At 38.1% G+C, this 23,722-nt stretch overlaps 1 protein-coding gene across 2 annotated transcripts in view; it reads left to right on the top strand.

Moving 5' to 3' along the window:
• Nucleotides 1-23,722, top strand: part of CERS6 (ceramide synthase 6) — a 311,686-nt gene that overhangs the window by 231,099 nt on the left and 56,865 nt on the right. For both annotated transcript variants that reach the window (XM_050750462.1, XM_050750461.1), the window contains exons 5-7: nucleotides 1,309-1,359; nucleotides 5,209-5,301; nucleotides 21,720-21,848. In XM_050750462.1, coding sequence (XP_050606419.1) covers nucleotides 1,309-1,359; nucleotides 5,209-5,301; nucleotides 21,720-21,848 — 273 coding nt within the window. The remainder of the gene's footprint in view (nucleotides 1-1,308; nucleotides 1,360-5,208; nucleotides 5,302-21,719; nucleotides 21,849-23,722) is intronic.

The raw sequence follows: 23,722 nt of genomic DNA, 5'->3' as shown, positions 1-23,722 counted from the left end.
GGCAAAATCAGGAGCCAAGTTAAGATCTCGGAAAGAAAATGAAAAGTGCTTGAATGAAAGGGAAATGTAAAGATTCTGGAACGTAGTTAGGTTTAGGGCAGTGCATGGCTTTGTATAGGAATCTGATTCCCTCCTTTGAGATCGGCTTTAGTTTGATCAGACTCAGAGACAGGGTGCACAGTGGTTATGTTTGGGTTGGGATCAGAGAGTCTGAGTTTGATTTTCACCTTTGGCACTGCCTAGCTATTGAACCTAGGTAGTTATTCACAGACTTGGGGCCTCCATTTACCTATCTATAAAATAAGAAAAATACTAGTAGCCACTATAAGGATTAAATGAGTTAATATGTGTAGGAGCCTTTAAAAGTATATAGGACATAAGGAGGACTCAGCAGATATTAGCCACCTGAAGCTAATTGTCCTTATTCCTATGACACAGGGCTGATGAAGATGTTGGCAGATTAATTGTAAGAAACAGATAGGTGTATATCAAATGTATATAGATGTATATCAGAAAGTGCTGACAGCTGTGGATAAGGGATGCAAAAGAATTACAACGTTAATACTTTTTTTGAAATTATTTTGAAACCCTGAGAAAGTTTGTGCTGGTCTTATTGGATAATTCAGCTGTCTGTTTGAATTCATACCAACCCCTCCTTGATTATTACAAATGTTTGGAATCTGTGTGTACACTTAGATTTTCCTAATTATACTGTGTCATAAGGCAAGTAATTGCCCTCAAATTAAGAATGATTATTTTGTCATAAAAAGACCTGGATCACAGGTCTGGAGTTGGCATGTGTGTGAGGGTTAGTCTTAAGTGTCCTGCTGAAATAAGAAGTGTACCTGCATGTCACTGAACCCTGGTCAAGGCATGAATAATGTCGCTTGGTAAACGTTGACTCTGAGGAGTTTCGGGGCAGTTTATGCTAACTGTCATCAATGTTTATAGATAAGAGTGAGATGGAGGATTTACATCTGGTTTCTGTGAGACCCCTGCAGGGCCCTGCTGTTGAGGCTGGTTATGTAGCAGGAATATGTCTAAGTGACCAGCAAAATAGAAAAAATACCAGCTGAGACTGCATCCCAGAAGCAGCCTAAAATACTACCAGTTGAGTTTAGATTACCAAGAGAGAATATATTGTATACTAGTTGCTTTAATATCCTATGCCTAGCTGTTTTAAAGTTCTTCAATTCCCACACAGGTAAATTATTGAAATCCAAAAATATTAGAGCAAGAGCCTATTGTAAACCTTTTTTATGCTCTTATCTGTGTTCTAAAATATATATTTTTTGTCATTTTTTTCAGACTCCCTGGTTGTGGAATACAAGGCACTGCTGGTACAACTACCCCTATCAGGTAAGGAGGCATTATTGTCTGGGTTTTTACACGCATAAAGTATCTACCTTAGGTCAATTTCATGGTCTCAGGCAGGCCCCAACAGGTTGGGCAACCCCCTTCATTCTTGGCCCGACTGCCGCTGATCAGTGCTGGACATAATCTAGTGAGCATAGTAATTTGTGCATTATTCTTAGTGAAGTTCAGAATCAAGGCCCGATTGCCCTAGCAGATGGAGTCAGCTTGGAAAGTACATTTACAAAAGAATAGGATCAATCAGTTCAACAGGTGGAAAATTCCTGCTCCTAACAGCTGATCTGCTTCTAATCACTGAGGTAAGTCTGGAGTCCTGTTGACATAGCACAGACCTGCCTCAACAGCAAGTGGGAAAGATCAAGTGTGAGGCTGGAGCAGGTACACTGAGTTCAGTTCACTTTGTGGCTTAGAAGCAGCCTCCAAATATGTAAATCAAGCACCGTTTCCCTGAATGCAGAAAAATGGGCTTGTACTATGACGTGTGGAAGGATTATTTCTGAAACTAAAAACAGCATCATTGAAAGTGAGATTAAAATCATATTCCAGAAAGGAAGCATTTTAGATCTCTGCCCACCGGCACACTTTTGCATCTTTCCATGAATTCAGTGATACAAGCATGTGTTGTTGTGGTCCCCAGATCAATTTAAAAAGCTGGAACTTGTCTAAGAGTTTCTAGCTGGGAAATTTCTATAACTCCGTGTTCAGTTGGGATGTTATGTAAGAGAAGCAAATGCAGCTAGGTATTTTGAAGAGACATATTATACATTATAATGAGCAACTTCAGGTTTTTTGTTTGGGGTTTCTTTGGGTTGTCTGTTGAGGTATTTGGTCTTTGGGGCATGCACAGGCTTATGGCGAGCAGGCCTGCCCTGTGTCTGTGTCTTCTTTGTTACACACAGTGTCACGGCAGAGGGTGGGGACTGGCACTGGATACTCCTTGAGCTAGTTCAACGTTAAGGACACATTGAAATTGAATTCCAGTTGGCATTTTCATCTCTTTCGAGTGGTTTTTTCACGTTAGAAAACATTATAAATAAACAATAGAACATGGCAAGAAAGCTGAACATTCAGAAGATATTTGATAGAGACTAAAGCAATGGTGAAACCAATAGCTTATTTTACACAATTGTAATTCTCAGGCCCAACTGCTATTTACCGTACTTGGAACATTGTCACATAAGGCTCTTTGTGTCCTGTAATGGTATAGTGAGTGGCAAAATCCATGTATGTCTACATTTCTGTTTATAAAAGTACATACAAATGCCAAATGAAATGTAATCCCTACTCTTCTTTCTAACTATAATTTAGTCCAGAATAACTGTCATGTTCATGGCTGGAGCTGAGAAATTGCTTATTTCTGAGAAAATGAGTTGCTAGAGCTATGGCCTATACTGTAGCTGCAGAGGGTTTCACAGCACTGTAGATTCAACATGAAAGTTTGAGGGTCTGGGAGATAGTAATTTTTTAAAAAACAGGAAACACCACTAGTATGGAAGGCAAGGTGCTATCTGTGAGGACTCAGATCAAGATTGTTTTCTGTATGATTCAGCATATAGTCCCCAGAATGCAGGACAAATTCACGGTCTCTCATGGGAATGGTGCATCTTTGAAAATGCCATATAGTAATAAAGAATATTAGCTGATTTCTTTGTGTGTGGTGGGGGTAGAATTAAACAACATACAATTATTATATATGCAATTACAGTACTTTGTATGTAAGCATGTCTATGTAAATATATAGATTGCTGTTCCAAGTCAGTTGCTATCCTTAAGGGCACTTTTAAAGACATGCTTATGAAACGTATTTATTATATCTTTAGCATATATGTTAAATAGATAATTGAACAGACATTTAGGTGACAAAGTAGTGGTCTACTTCAGTTTTATTAAGGATACACTTACTTTATATAAGTACGCATGTTATTTGTTACATATTAAATAATTTCATATACATGTGTATATTCTAAGTTTAAAATAATGTGAAGCTGCATTCAGTTGAACCTTGTCCAGCTTGACATAAGAAGCACAAGTTGGACATGAGATGCCCTAGTTGGTGGTCATGGGGCCTCACTAGCTATGAGACCTAGCCTTAGCCTCTTAACCTGAATTAACTGACAGCAATTTCCTGTCAACTATATAATCTAGGTCTAGAATTATAGTACTAATTTTATAGGATTTTTATGAGAACCAAAGAAATTAACATGTGAGTGAGCACTGTCAACTGCAAAGCACTCCTTGGACATAGTAATTATTATAATGGGACGCTCTCTATGAACTCTGCGGTTTCCAGATGCTCTCTGACTTGCCCTTATAATTCCTCTGGGCCTTTCCCCAGGTGGTGGAAGTAAGAGAATCTCATTAAAACTAAAATTTACCCTTGGCTCAAAGGGTCCTGAACCAGAGCCCGATTTTCTAAACTTTATTGCAGCTATCCATCTGCCCTGAATATCCATCCTTCATCATTAATGCCTTCAAGTTTTACAAGGACAGTTCAGTGGGAAATGGATTCTCTTCAGGGAGATGCTGAATTGATGCTTGTCTCCGTTCAGGCTGCTAGAAGAGAATACGCTAAGAGATCATGTCCCTTCTTATAAGGGCATTAACCCTATTCATGAGGGATCCACTCTGATGACCTAATTACCTCCCAAAGGCCCTGCCTCCAAATACTGTCACATTGGGATTAGGCTTCATCATATGAATGTTAGGGGGAACACAGACTTTCAGTCCACAGCAGGGCTCATTGTCATTTAGACTTTAGGATTGCTGGTTGGAGTATCCTGTCCCATTGTGTATTTTGTTGTCAGAGACCTATGCAGGACAACTTTTCTGTGATTCCCATGCATAGAGTGGGTGAGTGCCAGCTTCTTCTGATTGTCATTCATTATGCTACTATTGGTGTACAAAACATGTACCTTTCAATTATATTTACCATATATGGTATCGTCTTGTGTATGGGGGTATGGACTTGTTTGTGTGATGAATTTCAAATGTTTTTCATTCATTTTGATAAAGCAAGACATATCATTACAACTCAATATAACAATTAAAAACAACTCATCAAAAATGTTTTTTGAAAACTCTCTTGTTTTTAGTGGGATTGTGTGCAAAATAAATATTCCTGACTTCCACTGCCTCTCTGAGCCTCCCCCCAACCCTGAGCCTCTGAAGCAGTTAAAGCAGGTATCACTAAACTAAGACCCAACTTTTATACCTGCTAAGCTGTGGAGCTGAGATGTGATCAGATATCCTGGCTGGGTGCCTAGTCTGGTATCTGCTGGCAGCTTTCCTGTCCCTCTGATCTTTCAGTAAATATTTTTGAATAATTATTTTTGATATTTGAAATGTACTGAACATTTTCTAATAACAACAACAAAAAAAACCTTTCTGATTAATGCGAAACTTAAATCTACGCCTCAGTGACCCATATAGTATTCCAGTTCCTATCACCTACTGTCTTGTCCCTAGACTCTCAGCAGTTGTCCAGGGTTATTCTTTGTCTGTATTAGAATGTTTTTTCAGGTTGCTTAAGGGATCTTGCAGATACTTGTGACAAAGAATCATAAATGCTATTGTTAAACTGAATAATGAATGAAGTCCCAAATGTTCATGCTAATTAATGCTTTTTGAGTCGGAGATGAAATGAGAGTAATATCATCAAGCTGTGGATGAAAGTTATCCTCAAAGCTCCATCATCTACAAAGAGAATAGGACAGAAACTGCCTTTGTGCAGGTGCAAGACCATGTTACTTTTGAGCAGTGAACTTGAGATGTCTGGGATACAAATTGGGTTCCCTATTAACTATTAATCATTCCTTTTTTTTCTTTCACCTTCAGCCACTCACAACTGACCTTCACTACTATTACATCCTGGAGCTGTCATTTTATTGGTCTTTAATGTTTTCGCAGTTCACTGATATCAAAAGAAAGGTAAGAGCAGTTATGTTGTAAAGTGCTTGCAAACATGCATCTTTAATGGCCCTTAGCAGGTGGGTGTAGACTCTCAAAGGCACTCACACCTGTTCTCCTGGCAGCCCTAGATTAGTATGACCTGCTGCATTATTACAGAAAGTTCTCTATTTTTGCTTGTGCTGTTTTGTATTTTGTTTCTATTATTTCTTCACTCATCCCCTAAAACTCAGCCTTCTTTTCTCCATGTAATGATGTAGCAGTGAATCCCCATAGAAATAATTTTTTCTCAATCTAATTCCCAAGTCCTCTGTTCTCCAAATTAAATAAAAAGCAAAAATTCTATTTGTAGCTCCTGGGAGAGAGTAAAGTCTCAGTGTTTCAGCCCTACGGAATTAATTCCGCAATTGCAGGGTTATCCAGTGTCAAAATTTATCTTGGAAATGCAGCATTCCTCAGTGAACTGTGATCTGGTTTCCACCTATTCCCTCCACTGGAATTGCTTTTGTGTGACCCCCTACGTGTTAAATCCACTTATTCTGGCTTTCATCCTACCAGCTTCTGGGCAAAATTGGCACTTCTAGCTCTTTACTACTTATTTTTCTGTAACACCATATTTGGATCAATCCTTCAAAGTCACCTTGCTGTCCTTTGTCTTAATGCCCTGTGCCCTACATATTTGGGTGCACCAGAGTTCTGGACCTGAATTACAGGATGCCATCTCCCTGGATGATTGAGTTTATACTTCCTGACACTTCCAACCATAACCTACATCCCACTAATTCTGAAATGTTTCTCTTCTGCCCCACATTATCTCTGGGTCCATACTTCCACATCGGTAGTCACAGATGATAGTACTGGTTGAACATCCCTAAATCTGAAAATGCAAAAGGCTCTGAAATTTGATACTTTTTGAGTGTTAACATGATGCTTAAAGTAAATAAATGCTCATTGGAGCATTTTGCATTTCAGATTTGTATATTAGGGATGCAAATCTGTAAGTATAATGCAAACATTCCAAAATCCAAAGAAATCCAAAGTTCAAAACACTTCTAATCCCAAGCATTTGGGGTAAGGGATACACAACGTACATTGTGTTATTTTTGTACATTATATCATTTAGTCCTGACAACAAATCAAAGATCCAGTTTGATTATTTTATTATTTATGCTTATTTTATGAATGAGGAAATTAAGCCTTACATGCAAAGTGCTCCTGACTGAAGACATGGTCTTCTAGTCTTGTTCTTCCTCCAGTAACCCTTAGAACCAACAGTCATGTCAGCCAGGACGTTTTCCTTTGCTCTTGTTTTTGCCACTCCGTGTACCTTCTTTCCTTAATATCACTGACAAACGTACAGTTCCCTCTCCTTTTGCCCACTCTGTTATGTAGTCTCTTAAACAGTCTTCCTATCTAAGTAGTCATTCTTGTTTATCTGCTGCCTAAGAATTATGTTTCTAAAACCTTCAAGACAAAGTTCAAATACTTGGAGGATAAAACGCAATGTCTTAGTCCAATTGAGCTAATACAACAAAATGCCAGATTGACTGAGTAGCTTATAAAATCTATTTCTCACAGTTCTGGAAGGTGAGATGCCCAAGATCAAAGCACCAGCAGATTCAGTGTCTAGCAACAACCAACTTTCTCATAGATGGCAACCTTCTCACGCTGTCCTCTCATGGTGGAAGGGGCAAGACAGCTCTTTCAGGCTTCCTTTATAAGGACATGAGTCCCATTCACAAGGGCTTCTGCCAAAAGGCCCCATGTCCTAATACTATCACTTTGGGGGTTAGAGTTTCAATATATATATATTTGAGGAGGACATAAGCATTTAGTCCCCAGCAAGCAAGATATGTTCACCTTTGCACCCCCACGACTATCAGTGTAGCTGCTCATCGTGGGGATCAGTAAGTTGAGGGTAAATGAATAAGCGAAATCAGTTCCTTTACGTTATGATGGAGCACAGTACTGCAATGTGTCATTTCTTGGTTAAATCAGTAATCTGCTAAGTTGCAAACTGGTATCCAAGTGGCAGCTGAAAAGCGTTTTAAGAGTCTATGGGCCTACTACCCAAGTCCCCTTCCCCACATATGCTCCTTCCGCCATCCTACAGCAGTGGCTTACTTGGCTGGCAAAAAGCTGTCTTTTCTGATTGTATGGCTACAAGGCCCTTAATATGGTATATACCAACTGATTCTCAGAAGAAGTAGGTGGCCCCTGTCAAGGCAAGCTTGAGCATAACAGATGACTCTTTGACACCCATAATTTGTGGTTCCTTTACTCATTGTACCCAATACTCCGAGTTGGTTTCTGAAATCATTTACAGACTCTTTAGTGATGGTATGTCAAGTGAGTCTCTTCTGTCCTACATGAGGGAGTCTTCTTTGGTCACGTAGTGCCAATACATGTGGACTGATTATTTTCTATGTGCCAGGTACTGTGCAAGGCTCATGTTGCATTTTATTTTCTTTTTTGAGGAGACCTTTTGTCCAGGTAGTCACATAAAACACTTATATAACAGAGAGCTAGAACGTTCTTCTTCTTCTTCTTTTTTTTTTTTTTTTTTTTTTTTTGGGAAAATTGATGCACAGAGTGAGTTTATGTAAGTTTCTCAGGGCCATGTAATATGGGAATGAATTAGAGGCTAGGCTTACCAAGTAGAGCCTTGTGATTCGCTCTTGGATTAGACACGTACATAATCCTTGCTTTGCCATGCTCCTGACATTACAGGTAGTCAGCCTTTCACAGCTCTTTGCCATTTTATCGGTCCTTCTCTTGCTTAGTGAGAACTAGAGGTGCCATCCAGAGTCAAAAAGCAGGAATAGCTGTCCTTGGCTTCCAGAAGCCTAGTCCTAGTAAGACATTGCTGTACCAAAAGTTACCAAGTCCCTTCACTAGCTTGAGCTTTCTCATCACATGGGGAACATGGCTTTGCAATGAGCCAGCAGGGCTCAAGAAGTCTTTATTGCTGTATTAGTTTGTTTTCACACTGCTGTGAAGAAGTACCTGTGGCTGGGCATGGTGGCTCATGCCTATAATCCCAGCACATCAGGAGGCCAAGATGGATGGGTGGATCACTTGAGCTGACGACTTCAAGACCAGCCTGAGCAACATGGCGAAACCCTATCTCTACAAAAAATACAAAATTTAGCCAGACGTGGTGCACCAAGTGAGCCAACATGGCACCACTGCACTCCAGCCTGCGTGATAGAGCCAGACCTTGTCTCAAAGGAAAAAAAAAGAAAGAAACACCTGAGACTGGGTAAATTATTAAGAAAAGTTTAAGAGATTTAATTGGCTCGCAGTTCCATAGGCTGTGCAGGAAGCATGATACTGGGATTTGCTCGGCTTCTGGGGAGGCCACAGGAAACTTACAATCATGGCAGAAGGTGAAGGAGAAGCAAGGCATGTCTTACATGGTGGAGCAAAAGAGAGGGAGAGGTGCCACACACTTTTGAACAACTAGATATTATGAGAACTCACAATCCTGATGACAGCACCAATGGGGGATGGTATTAAATGATGAGAAACCACACCCAGGATCCAATCATATTTGGGGATTACATTTCAACATGAGATTTGGGAGGGGACACAGATCCAAACCATATCAATTGCTTTAAGCCAAATGACTATTATCTCAATACTTTTCATAGGTAAATTATTTTGGGGGATTGAAATGTATCATTTTGTATTACTTTAACATATATAGCATCAGTGGAAAACACCTGTAAAAGGGATAATTTTGTAGTAAAGTTTGTGGAATTGATCCTAGGCCTGTATATATTGTCAGTGTTTAGAAATTGAGTGTATATTTTTTGCTAGTCAACACCAATAGTTTGTTTTAGATAGGTAGCGCCTCTGTCTTCTCCTGGTCAGATTACATTTGTACATTCCTGATGCAGCTGGTTTATTCTTGTTTCTTGCACAAAAATGGGAATTTGGCCACTACCAGACGTGCTTATTCCCTGGCACAGGTTTTAATTAGGAGGGCCTTTTCCTCTGCTGCCATCTCTCATTAGGGACCCGCAGTGCTTGCTTTTACCCTTTGCATCTTGCTGAATGGCCCCATGGGTCCTTGGCAGTTTCATCCTTATTACGCCCCCACTTGGAGGACCTGCTGTTCTAGCCATCAGTGAAGATTTATGGCACGTTCTGTCTGCCAGATGCACTCTCCACCTTCTGTATTGGAACTATTAACTGAAGCCTCTAAAAACAGCCTGCTTCTTTATGATGGGATAGGGGTGTTTGAAGACACCCATTGGCAATACAGTATGGAAATCAACTTCAGAAGACTGTTCATGACTTTGTTAACAGAAGGGTTATCACAATGTTTCTTTGGCTCCCTTATTAAGTGACAAAGAGTGTCAATGGCCATTTTCAAACAGGGACCAGGATTTATAAACACTGGCTCCAAATGCATGCCTCAAACTTTTAGAATCAGTACTTTAAATAGGTTTAACAATCACTTATTTTGATTTATTGGGTTCACGAATTTTTCTAAAATGGCTTTGTACTCATAAACTCTTCTTTTTTGGCATCTTTTTTTTAATTGCTCTATTTCCACATAGAATCTGAAGTTTAAAAATGAGGGGAGAACTTTTCATCTTCATGGTGACAGAACACATTGCCTCACTTTTAATCATTTCCAGAGTTGGTACTTATTTGGTCAGTGATAAGAAATACTATTATCTTCCCAAAGGGAAGATTAGATGAAAAATAAAAGATGTTTAAATTATCTTCTATTTCCCAAGGCTTAATTTTTATCAAAATTTTATCCTTTAGCACCTGTTCACAATGAACATTTCTCCTGCCATCTAAAATATCCAAAGGAAGCTTATAAATATTTTCGCGTTGGAGCTCAGAACAGCTTGCTTATGTCTAAATCCTATGTCCCTTTTAACTAAGCTGCTGTTTGGCTTGAAGGCTTGGGCCTTCGGCCAATGAGTTCTGCTCGTGTTCAGAGCCCTTCTCAGGAAAGCATCCCTGGCAGAGTTCCAGGGCCCAGCTGGTGAAATCAACTTGTTGCTCTTTTGGTCTTGAAACCGAGAGAAACACTACATCTTATAAAAGATTCCTGACAGAGAGGTATGATTAAGTATAGCAAGAAACTTATTGATGAGCTTGTGTAAGCTCTCTACTAACATTTTGCGGAGAATAACTGGAGCCCATTATTGTAAGTGCTTTAGATGCCTTTGGAGGTCGTATCATGCTCCAGATCTTGCCTGCTGCAGTTAGTTTTAGGGGAAAGGAAAATGCATGTTTTAATCTTCTTACGAAGAAGCAGCATGGAATAGAATTACATAAAATAATGTATGTAAAACTATGTAGTACAGTACTTGACAAATAGCGCTTAGACAGTACCTGGAATATAATGACCCAGTAAGGAAAGTCAAAAAGCACCTACCATTAACACCATTGATTCATAAAGGAAAGGGCATTTTACCATAAAAGAAAGGGAGAAAGAACATATTGTAATAAAGTACAATCCTTTAAATTTATCATTAAGTAAAAGTCCTTGTTTTTCTCATTTTGTCCTAGACTGGGGAAAACATTGTTATGGGTGCAATATGGCTTAGAGGTTAAAGGCGTGGGCTCTGGAGTTTGTCTACCTGCCCAGCACCACTCCTAATTCGATGTGACCTTGAGCAAGTTACTTTACCTTTCTGTACGTTAGTTTTCTGATCCAAAGAATGGAGTTCACATAACCTACCTCATGGGTGTGTTGTAAATGTAAATAAGTAAATAAGTAGTACATGTACTTAGAACAGTGCCTGGCACATCATAAATGCTCAATAAATGTAGCCTTTCCTTGTAGTCATTAAGGCACTTGCCAGATACTGCCAGCTTTTCACCCTCAGGCACACCCAGGATTGTGCTTCTCAGCCAGCCTCCCATTTTGTGATTGGGTGGGGCCCTATGACTAGTGGGCTGTGAACAATATTGATTTGAGCCGCTTCTGAGCTAGAGTATTATAGTTGCTGGCATGAGACTCTCTAGAACTCCCACCTCTAGCACAGTGATTAGTAACACTGGAGATAGGGGCTGCTCTGTCAGCCTGGGTTTCTTAGTGCCTCAGGCAAGCAGAGTCCCCTGGCCCCCAACCAATGATAACATGTAATGAGTAAGAAATAAGCCTTTGTTTTAAACCCCTGAGGTTTTAAGGTCTTTGTAATCGCTGCATATCTTAGCTTATCCTGACTGGCGCAGATGTTAATAATAATATGGCTAGTTATCATTTCCTAGGACAATATTTGGAAATAATTTGTCGAAATCAGTACCTCTCGAAATGTGCTGTTTGAATCCCTGACGATCCCTGAGGCCCTTTCAGGAGGCCTGCAAGGGCAAAACTGTTTGTATAATAGGGAAAATGATGTGGCATTCTCGTGCCTCAGTTTCTATGTAAAATAGAGTTTCAAAGTCACACTTGCTTTATGGGGTTGTTGTTAAGAATAAATGACAATATCAGACAGAAGAGCCTTTGGCACATGAGAATTAGGCAAATCAGAGGGTAAGTAGGAATTCACCAGGTAGTCAAGGTGGGATGGGCCAGGAGCCAAAAGAGGAGAAAACACAAGCATCACAGCCAGAAGAAAAAAAAAAAAAAACTGTGTGGCCAGAGGTCTGCACAGAGACAAGAAGCAGCTTCCAGGAAATTCTGCAGCTAGAATTCTGTATGTTTGTGAGGAGTCAGGAGTGGGTAGCTCAGGCAGCTGAAGAAAGAGGAGTTAGAATGTGGAGGATAAGGCTGAGGATGATGAGAGTTCCCCAAACCCCTCCTGACAATTTACATGCCATCCCAACCTGGTTGACCTGAGGGAGACTTTTTCCATCTTCTGTCTAAAGCACAAAATTGAGTCCCTGGTTACCCATTGTCAATTTAGGCCTCAAGACCTTTATAGTAAATGGACGATGGCTTTTGAGTCCTGGGATGTTTCTGATTTTAGTAGAACACAATATGCCCCCTGCTGATCATTCTGGATGTTTTCAGCCCAAATGGGTTTGTTTGATATCATAAAGGGTTACCATTATCTCTGTTCCGGGGATTATTGCAAAAAAAAAAAAAAAAAAGAGTTAATTCTGCTAACCCTTGTATTACTTAAGACTGTTAGATTGAGTATGTTTTAAATGTCTCAGAAGTGACCTTTCCCCATTAAAAGCTGTGCAAACTAGTGTGACTGAGCCAAGGGTAATTTCAATAGAACCCAGAAGGTGTAGTACAAGACCTTCATCTCCAGGCACTTGTGATTTAGCAAGGCTCATAGTAAGAGAGAGCTTCTGAGGATCTAAAGTTCAGTGAATAAAAAGACATGTATAATTAAGAAAACTATCTACATCATTTGAAAGCAGAGTGCATTTGGAGAGTGTGCTTTTGATCAGGAGAGGAAGGAAGGCGTGAAGGAGGACTCCAAGGCGTTGGAAATCAAGCTCCATGCTCAGGCCAGGCCCATCAGATGCTAATCAACAGCACTATCTTACCGTTTTCTATTGTGCAAATAAAATTTTATTGTGTCCTTTTCCATGGTGATAAAATCAATTAAAGATTAAATATTAACTAAATAATTCACAGTAGACAAGATTATGAGTTCTTGATCTTGAAATGGGACCATAAATGTTGCACGGGAGAAAGATTGAGTAAACTCTGCTTATACAATGGTTATTTCATTTATATATGTTTCTAGAAGTCATAAAGTAACGGCACATCTAGCAGTAGAGAAAACAATACTGAATCCAAACAAGCATCTTACTTTTGAAAGCTTGTGAAGTCTCCTTGGTTTTCAAATTGTTTAAAATCTGTGGTTATACTTGATCATGAGAATTTTTTTGTTCTCTTTCTTTATAGTTTATCTGAATGTTGAGAGTAATATTTAATGGATTACATCAGGACAGCTATGAAAATTAAATCTCTTACACATTTTTTGGTCTGACAAAAATGTGGTGAAGTTAGCCATGAGCCTATGTGGTTACCACATCTTAGATAATATGACTTTTCCAATATGATGCTTTCCTGTATGTCCTTTGATGTGACTCTAAGGCAGGTCACAAAGCTTTTCTGTGAAGAGCCAGGTAATATTTTAATTTGGGGGGACATGTAATCTTTGTTGCAAGTTCTCAACTCTGCCACTATAGCAAGACAACTGCCATAGACAGTAAGTAAACAAATGGGCATGGCTGTGTTCCAATAAAACCTTATTTACAAACCCAAATCTGGCCATCTGGCCCTTTGCCTGTCTTTGCTGTAAAGTAGAATAACCTGTTGTGCATATTTGATGGACAGTGGGGATGTTAGATTTGAGAATGGCTAGTGGAGATACTTAAATCACATCAGTATACATTATAAAAACATTTTGATAGTAACCATAGTAAATTCAACATCTTTAAACCAATTAATTTCATGGCACTTGGTGTTTTTAAAATGAAGTCTGTGTGTTACAGTTATCCCCCTCAAGGACCTAAATGTGTATACATTTAGTCCAAAAGGAGAAAAATCTATAATCTATTGGGAAAAAAGTGTTGAAATAGATTCAACTCTAGATCTAATGTGAATGAAATTTTATTCACAGACTGAATTTTGGAGAAGGGAATAATTGATTCTTTCCTGCCAGGACTCCTCCACTTTATAATGGAACAAACGTTTCCCAAATAAGTCACAGTTCTTCATTCCTTTCCACATTTTCCTGTAGATATTTACCTTAGGGTGCATAGGCTATACATAAGAAAAAAGTGAGTTCTAGTTGGAGTTTTGAAGAGCCTTATGTGAAATATCTTTCTTTAAATGGTCCATTTAACCAACTCTCTTATTTAGAGTGAGCCAAAATTCAAAGCCAGTCGAAACAGAACAACCAAATAAATTGTGGGAGATTGTACATACATTACGTGAACTCTTCACATCATGAATTGGTAAGAGAAGATTATGATTCTCCTCAAATTATTTAATGGGGAGAGACCCAGAATCAACTGATTTCTATAAATCACCCCAAATATATTTTTATTATTTAGCCATTGTCTCAAAATCCTACACAATTTTTTAGTCTTTTATTTCTTTGTTTTGTTTTTTAACCAAATTATTAAAGCTTTAGAAGTTGTACTGCTATTTATCTAGAACCCACCGTAAGACAGGACAAAGCAGCAAATTATTCTGATGTGAATTTCTGGTACTGTATTTCATTTTTGCCTTAAGGACGTATTTTGTGATTTATTTGCACACATTAGTTTTAATATTAAGATTTGTTAGTATACTATTTGGGGGTTTTGGTATTCTTTAAGAGGTTTTATATATAGTCATCCTGATCATCAGGACTTTACCCATCTCCAAAGGCTGAAAAGCTATTATATCTTTATATTCCCTTAATGGAAAAGCTGCTTATGATTATTCTTGATGTGTGTAAATTTTGTCCGAAATCCTCACCGTCTCCATCTGTTTATTCATTCTAAAATGGAGATGAAGACTGAGTAGCTGCTCTCTTTAGCACGTTGCCAAGTTACATGCTTAAAGTCCACTTCTACCCCCAGCATTCTGAGTTTTATGCCAAGGCAGGAAAATCACAAGAGAGAAAGGAAAACTGTTTGTTATTATCCCTAAAAAGAAAAACATGTTACTCTGTAAAAAGTCATATAAATTTCTATGTGCCTTGGAGTTTCAAATAAGAGAACTATTTTTTGTTTGTTTGTTTATTTTTTAATAAGGGGTTTCTATTACTGCAGTTGCCATAAAATGAAATCAGCTTTAAGCTATGCTGCTGTTCTTCTGTTTCCTAGAGAGTCTGAAAATCAGTTCATTGAGTAACCTGGTGCTATTACCTGACTTCTATTCATATTAGTTAGATTACAGATTTATTAATTTTATTAAATTCAGGAAAGCTCATATGCGTCATTTGCATCTGAGGGAGAAGAGCCTTTTTCTTGCACTTCAGAAGTATTTCATATTCTTCTTGTCTGTGCACATCTAAATCAGCCTTTAATTAAAATCTTGATCTTCTAAATTCCCTTTATAAAGAGGTTCACTAATATTTTTTCTTAATCAGTTGCAAAAATTATTCCCAAAAGAGATTGCATAAAATTAATATATTATCCAGCCAATGAGAATTTAGGGAACAGTTCCTGTTTATAGTATGTGTATGTATTATTTTTAATGAAAAATGGGTGAATTTTGTTTTTGTAAAGGCATGTACATCAAGATGAATTTGTAGTGCCTCCTGAAAACAATATTATTTCAGAGATTCTCTACAGCTTGATCATTGTGAAGGGAGTTGCGTTATATAAACTTTCAGATCTGTGTCTCAATGAGAGGTAGATCCCTCTGGATGTTTGGTGCTAATATTTTACTGTACGTAAAATTCCCCTAGAGAACGGAATTAAAGATGCTGATTTTCATTCTAACAGTTGGGGATGGAGCCCAGGTAGCTGGAATTTTACCTGTACCCAGGAATTTCTGATGTGAAAGCTACACAGAACAGACTAGGAAAGTTTTCTAGGTTCCCTAAATGCTATTTGAAAATGTAATGAGGAAAAAACAGCATTATCTTACCAGCTTTTAATACTAAAATGGATGACTCTTCCTTGAATTCTTTTATTTCAGACTTCTAATTAAGTTTGAGTGACGACCGTGTTTGATTTTTTCCCCCTTGTCTCTGATAATTAACATAGGCAAAGCTACTGAAGTAAAGGTCAACATTAGGGTAAATATCAAGCAGGGAATATAGAAGGAGCCCTTGATAATGGCTGTGAAAATGTCAAGAAACAATATGGCCGAATAGCAGGAGGTTGAGGACACAAGTAAAGCACGTGTCCAGGCCAGTCTGTTTTGAATAAAGGCTTTGGCATCAGTCTTCAGTCTGAAGACCAGTAAGAAATCACAGTCTCTCTCCTTAATTGCAGTTATGAAAAATGCAGGAAAACATTTCAACCTAAAATGCTAATGTTCTTTCAGCCATGACTGTGTCTGTGTGCGCGCTAATCACTTTCAGCAGTTGCAAATATAAGGATGGAAGTTTTCCACCCTGCATTGATAAAATCCAAATTGGCAATTTGTTTAAAAAGGTTATTTGGACCAGATTCAGTGCCTGCTCAAAGAAGTGTGTTGGGTCAGGAGGACGTGAGTAACACATAAAATAATGATTGCATGGCCTTTATTAAAGGTATTTTATTATGTATAATGCATTCTGAAGCAGAAATGTAAAAGATGGTAAATCCATTATTCATTCTTTTTTCATATTCATACAGATAGGACTGTAATGAAAATTGGTCTTCTGCCATGGGCATAACTGTGAATCCTTCAGTAATAGAACAAATGTTTTCTAGGACCAGGTGATTTATATGCAAAAAACATCTTTACAAAGCAAATTTTGTCTAAAAAACAAGGCTCTTATTTTTAAAGGAGCTGTGCTGTATTGGCAAGGCCATTGGGTTGCTTATTGACGATATATTAGATACATCTCAGGAAACTTCATTATAAAATGGTACTAATCCACCATAAGTGTTTTAATCAATTTATATTTATTCATTTTTAAATTAAATAGAGAAAAACCCTTGTTCTCTTTCAGTGAGCCAAGAGCAGTCATTCAGAGCTGAACAATAGAAAATGTGGAAAGTATTGTTCTTTTTAGGTATTCAGCTGGTTAAACTTTGAAATCTGTGTATTAAGCATAGCAAATATAAACTCATTGAATTTCTGAATTAAGCAGTGTGTGTTTTCATTTGATTATGTTTAGGAAACAGTTTAAAATATTAGTTCATAGGTAAGCTCTACTTTAATGGATCCATTGTTTTGAAGTAGTTATTATCTGGTAGAATACTATACTCCACATGATGGAATCTAGTAAGTAACAGCTTGGAGAGAACAGATTTTATCTTTCAGTGGAAAATGTTATCAGTGCAATTTTTATTGTATGTCTAAGGCATTTTGGTATTGTCTAACTTTAATGATTTAAGAAAACCTTAGGTACTAACTGCAAAGACAGCAGAATTTCAGAAGTAGGTAAAACTGGTAAGTTGCACCTGTACATAATCATGTGTTAAACTCAGAGTATGGTCATCATTTCTCTTCTGCCTGAGCTGAGAACTAGATGTAAATGTGAGTCTAGATGAAGGAATATAGTGGTAGGTCAGCCACTGCATTCTCAATGCTCAGTTCTGTCGTGGGCAGTTAGAATTAACTGTTGGAAGACGCATGATTCTCCTGACAGTGGAATCTACCATCAATGTGTCATGCTGTTTGGAGACTAGGTTAATTGAAAATAAGAGAAATCGTTGCACTTCATTTCTTAAATTATCTGACCTCATTTAGCAAACTAACATACTGTTTATCCTAGTAATAAATCAATATGTATGGTTGTCCATAAATGTTAGGCACTTTCCAGGGAAGAAAATAACCTCCGGACATGTTCACTAAACTGTAGACAGAATCATTTAAGCAATTAAAGTTGTTGAAGTTGACTTTTCAGACCCTAACCTGTAGTGACATCAACAGCTACTCAGCTGCTAAATAAAGAGGGCGCATGTGTGGGCTCTCCCACACTCTCTCCCCGCCACATATACACAAATATGAAATTAGTAAAGACTTCAAATATTATTTAATCACCATAACTATGAAGCCTAGAATTATAGAATTGACAGCATAAAAATAACCTGATCCAGTCTCTTAATTGTATAGATAGCCAGACTCAGTGGCTCACACCTGTAATCCTAGCACTTTGGGAGGCTGAGGCAGGTGGATCACTTGAGGTCAGGTGTTCGAGACCAGTCTGGCCAACATGGTGAAACCCATCTCTACTAAAAATACAAAAATTAGCTGGATGTGGTGGCGCACACCTGTAATCCCAGCTACTTGGGTGGCTGAGGCATGAGAATGGCTTGAACCCAGGAGGCAGAGGTTGCAGTAGCTGAGATTGCACCATTGTACTCCAGCCTGAGTGACAGAGCAATACTCTGTCTCAAAAAAAAATAATAATAATAAAAATAAAAAAATTATATAGATAGGCAATTACCCTACCAAAAATTACAAAATTGATGAGTTGGATTACAAATTGGCTCTTATGAAATAGGTGCTCCATAATTGTTCAAGACACCTACATTTTTCAGGAGTCTGGTCCTGTCGAAAAGACCCTGGTTTTAACTTTCTTGCACTTATGTTTAACTTAGAAGTTGCCTTAACCACAGAAAAAAGCAAACAATAATAACTGAACTGAATTGGAGAATATAAGTTAGAGACAGAGGCCTCTCTGAGTTGTGGAAAGGTGGATAGGTAAGTGAGGGTCCAGGATAGGTAAGTGGGGGTCCAGAAGAAAGTGGCCCTGTCACCCAGTGAATCAGGAACCAGGGCAGAAGCCATGAGAGCTAAAGGGTCACAGAGGAAAAGTACAAGGCTATTTAGAAAAAGAGACAGCACTAGGGCCTCCTCCTTCCCCTTAGGTAGAAGATTAAGTGGAATTCACAAGGAACCGAGGAGTCTACCTAATCTAGTTGCTGTTGCCTTTGTAAACCAGATGTTTAGCTTGGCAGAACATCCACCAACCTTAGCACTGTCACCCACACTGATTCTCAGAACAAACGAGAATACTCACAAGGGAATGTTGTAGGAAGGAGTTTATGAAGACATCTGTAAGAATAAAAACCTAGTCCTGTTTTGTGTTCATGACGAGTAGTATTAGAGAGTATTTATAAGTGCTTTGTACCTACTGCAATGTGATAGATAAAATTAAGTCCTTACAACAAATAGTAGAGTGATTACTTTCTATTCAACAAAGTTAAAATATCTTTTTAAAAGAGTGGTAATAGACCAAAAAAAAGCTACTAATTTTTAAAATCTATAATCTATAATGCTGCTCTGGCTTCTACACGTCTCTCCTTCTTACTTGACTCCAGCCACACTCACCTCCTTGCTATTCCTTGAACACATCAGGATAGAAAGACCGTGATGGATAATGCCTTTGCCTTGGTTGTTTTTTCTGGCTTGAATATTTTCTCCCCATCTATCTATAAGACTAGCTTCCTCATCATCTTTAAGTCACCTTCTTAGAGAGACCTGCCCTGGTCTGGCCCCTCTGTGTATTATTATAATGTATCTCCCCCAGCAACCAGGACTCCCCACCCTTCTTATCATGATTGCTTTTTTTCCCCCATAGCACAATTTTACCTTCTACTATAAGAGATCATTTACTTATATTTTTTGTCTGTTCTCCCTTACTAGAATATACAAGTTCCACAAGGGCAAAAGTATTTGTCTAGTTTTCTTTCTTATTTTTCCTCAAAGCCTAGAACTGTCTAGAGCATAGTAAATGCTCAGTCACTATTTTTAATGAATAAATGACCATATGAATATTGACTTCTCAAGATAAAAATTTGGGTTTATTCCCCTAGATTTAACCTACATGCTGCGCTTTTTCATAATCGGGATCTGCTCATACGTCAGTTTTCAGATATGCTTTTCATTTTCACGCTCTCTCCCTTAGAGAGAAAGATTCAAATAAATCTACCCTAGATGAATGGTCTATGGGGAATAGTCCTCTTCCGCCAGAGGCTTCGAATAGAGCAACATTAGGGTCAGTCTTGGCATTTAAGTCTCAAAGAAATTCAGACTTACTCTGAGAGAGATATATAGATTAGATAAAAGTATGAGTAAAAGACTATATTTCTAAGCAACAAAAATTCCATTTCACAACAAACCATGTCCAGATAGTCAAGAGATAATATCAGAAAAAAAAATCTTCACTGAGGCCAAGATGAGGTTCCCTTGAAGCTGACCAAAATAAGGATGGTCAATTTACTATTATTGCTGCAAGATATGTTTTTTTCTAATGTCTATGGACAGATAATGATTAAAATTCAGGGCATCAATCCCCATGAGTATGCAGTATACCTAAGTAACAAGCATGCATAGGTACCCCCCTGAACCTAACATAAAACAATTTTTAAAAATTCAGGGCTTGTTTGTGTAGGTCCTATCAGAAAAGCCAACATGGTAGGATTCTTATTTTAGTATCCCAACAGGCATATTCTGGGAGAAGGATGCTAACACTGAGATGCACATTCCAAGAAATCTGAGATAACAGAAAACCATCACCCCCGTCTTAATCCATTTGAGCTGCTGTGGCAAAATACTGTAGATTGGGAGTCCTGTAAACAACAGAAATTGATTTCTTATACTTCCAGAGGCTGGGGAGTCCAAGATCAAGGCTCTGGCAGATCTGGTATCTGATGAGGGCCCATTTCCTGGTTCATAGATGGTGCCTTCTAACTGTGTCTTCATATGGTGAAAGGGACAAAGCAGCTCTCTGGGGTCCCTTTTACAAGGACACTAATCCTATTCATGAGGGTTCTGGTCTCATGCCCTAATTACCTCCCAAATGCCCCATCTCCTAACATTATCACCTTGGGCATTACGATTTTAACATGAATTTGATGGGCACACAAATATTTAGACCACAGCACCACCGTTAACCTTGCTATGTGGCTTATCAGCCCTTCTGTAGACAGTGGACCGTCTGGGCTGGGAGCTATACGATGCCCTTTTCCTCTGACCTTAACCTGCTGTCCCTTCATAGATGCCACACTCTGTTCAAAGACACAACCAGTACCTTCTGAAGCCCCAACCATTTAGTAGTCAGAGAAGTGGTCCAGTTAAACCTGTACAGTTGCCCCAAAGACCTTCCTAAAGTTCAAATGCACCGGGCACGGTGGCTCACGCCTGTTATCCCAGCACTTTGGGAGGCCGAGGCGGGTGGATCACAAGGTTAGGAGATCGAGACCATCCTGGCTAACACGGTGAACCCTGTCTCTACTAAAAATACAAAAAAAAATTTAACCGGGCGTGGTGGCGGGCGCCTGTAGTCCCAGCTACTTGGGAAGCTGAGGCAGGAGAATGGCGTGAACCTGGGAGGTGGAGCTTGTAGTGAGCTGAGATCATGCCACTGCACTCCAGCCTGGGCGACAGAGCAAAAATAAAATAAAATAAAAAATTTTAAAAAGGTTCAAATGCAAGTAGTACCCTTCTCTTCTTGAAATTCTGTAGTGATTTCTCCCATAGCTTCAAATTATTTGGCTTGCTACAAAGCATTCTTTATGATATGGTCTTTGTCCTGGCTTGATCACATTCTTGATAGTCACTGATTTCCTCCTATCTCCTGTGGCCCTAAATAAGTGCTTTGCCCCTTTTGCCATATGATGACACAGCTAGAAGTCAACATCTATGAACAAGGAAGTGGGCCCTCTCCAGATACCAAATCTGCCAGAGCCTTGATCTTGGGCTTCCACCGATCTCCTATGTGTCTCTCCCAACATGTGATGGACTCCCACAGGATAAGAGTTATACCTTATTCATACCTTATTCATCCTCAGTGCTAGGCTTGTGGAGGTTCTCAGTAAGTCCTGGTTCAGTGGCTGAATGGCTAAATGGAAATGTGATGTTGCTAAACTCTAATATGGTTGTTTTTTCTTTCCTCAAGGACTTTGGCATTATGTTCCTGCACCACCTTGTATGTATTTTCTTGATTACCTTTTCATATGTCAACAATATGGCCCGAGTAGGAACGCTGGTCCTTTGTCTTCATGATTCGGCTGATGCTCTTCTGGAGGTAAAAGTTTTCTTTCATCTTTAAGAATACAAAACCCAAAATTTAGGAAGTCCCTAATCTCATTAGCTCTTCAATGTTACACTAGATGGTGCCTGGGTACAATAGTAAATAACTGCCTTGAAACTGCAGTGTTTCTTTGAAGGTTAAACTGGTGAAAATGAGATTTTAAATTAGTATATAAACTTTTATACAAAAAAAAAATTGTTAATAAAATGCTGAAAACCTTTACTAATCCATACTTAAGAAATGAATGATTTTACAAAGGAAAATCATTATTTGATTAGGTTTTGTTTTGTGTGCTGTACCTTTTACCCTGATTTATTGGGAAATTTTGTAAAACTCGGTTTGGGTACTGATGGAAGCTATACATCCCAGTAAAATTAAGTAGGGGTCATCATTTTTATTGCCAAGATACATTTTCCTAATGTTTTTACAGTGAAAAGTGCATACGAATTGCAAATTTTATGTAGAAACTATGTTTTCTATATATGAAAGTATAAAGAATATCTGTGGAAATATTGGTTATATATGAATTGGTTACTATTATTTAGAATTCTTAAAGTGGTAAAATAAATAAAAATGTTCTAGCATATTTTAAAAGGTAAAATCCCAAGGAAAATGGTGATGTGATATTTACTTTTAACTATGGCTCCTGTGAAGAGTCATACTCAATAATGTTAATCATTAAAGTCTTTGCATTTTATATTAAGAAATTAATATAACTGGTCAGAATTACCTTGTAAGAGTACAAAGCCTATGTAGAAATGGTTCTTACAATCTGATCTGAATTCTGATTTATTTTCCTTTAGGCCCACCATTTTGCTTTAACTGCTTTGTTTTGCCACCTTTGAAGCAATTACTATACCATGAGTGTAGACTAGACATACCCTCAAATAATGACCTGTCATTGCAATATAAGCAGAATTCTATGCTATAAAATTTGAATCTACTATAAAGGCAATTAAAGTTTGAGGTGTATACAGTACTTTGTTAAAAAAAAACTGGTCCTTTCATGTTATGAAATAGAAAAATAGACCTAATGGGCTAGATAAGTCAAATGATAATTTGTTGCTATGATTTTTAAGTGATTCAAGCTAACCTCTATTCAACATATTTTTTAATAGGAGAAATATAATTACTATAAAGAAATATAATAAGTATAATCAATAATATAGATTGCTTATATTGCAGTCCCCTGGAAATGAGTTACCATTTGGTTAAATCCTAAGTTCGCTTGAATGTAGAAATTTATGCTGCAACCTAAGGCTGTACAATCAATCCTGTACAATTAGCCAACTGCATTGCCTGTGGAAATGGCTGGCATGATGCTTGGTAGTGCCATGGGGTAGATTTAGAAAATTTCTAATCAAGTTCCACTTGTATCCAGAAAAAAAAATTCAGAAATCTCAGTCATGTGGCTTAAAAACAAATGTTCTTCATCACCTAGATTCTCTTTAACATTATAAAAATAAACACTCAGAGTATTCAATTAATGAGATAAGTTACCTGTCAGCTCCTCAACATGTTATCTTATGGCCTAGACATTTCTGAAAAGTTTGTGTTTAAAGCTTATTTATTGAATACTGGTGAAAAAATATAAAAGAAAAATGTCACGATTTACCTAGCCAGAAGAAGGTAAAAGGTACCTTTTAACATAATTTATGGTGTTACCCCTGAAGTGTTCATGAAATTAAAAGCTTATAATCCTAACTTCTACCCAGTTAATAGATATTTCCCCTTAGGAATACATTCCTCTCATAACTTTGTGCTTTATTTAAATCTTTTAAATTATAGCTTCTGTGGATAATGTCAACAATCTTTTCAAATCTGGCTCAGTTAATTTAAGTTTCCAAGAAGTAGAAAATAACGTTATA

The sequence above is a fragment of the Macaca thibetana genome, chromosome 12 (assembly GCF_024542745.1).
Source record: "Macaca thibetana thibetana isolate TM-01 chromosome 12, ASM2454274v1, whole genome shotgun sequence".
Classification (NCBI taxonomy): Eukaryota; Metazoa; Chordata; class Mammalia; order Primates; family Cercopithecidae; genus Macaca; species Macaca thibetana.
Note: the sequence above shows the minus strand (reverse complement) of the source record. Positions and strands in the feature narration are given on the sequence as shown.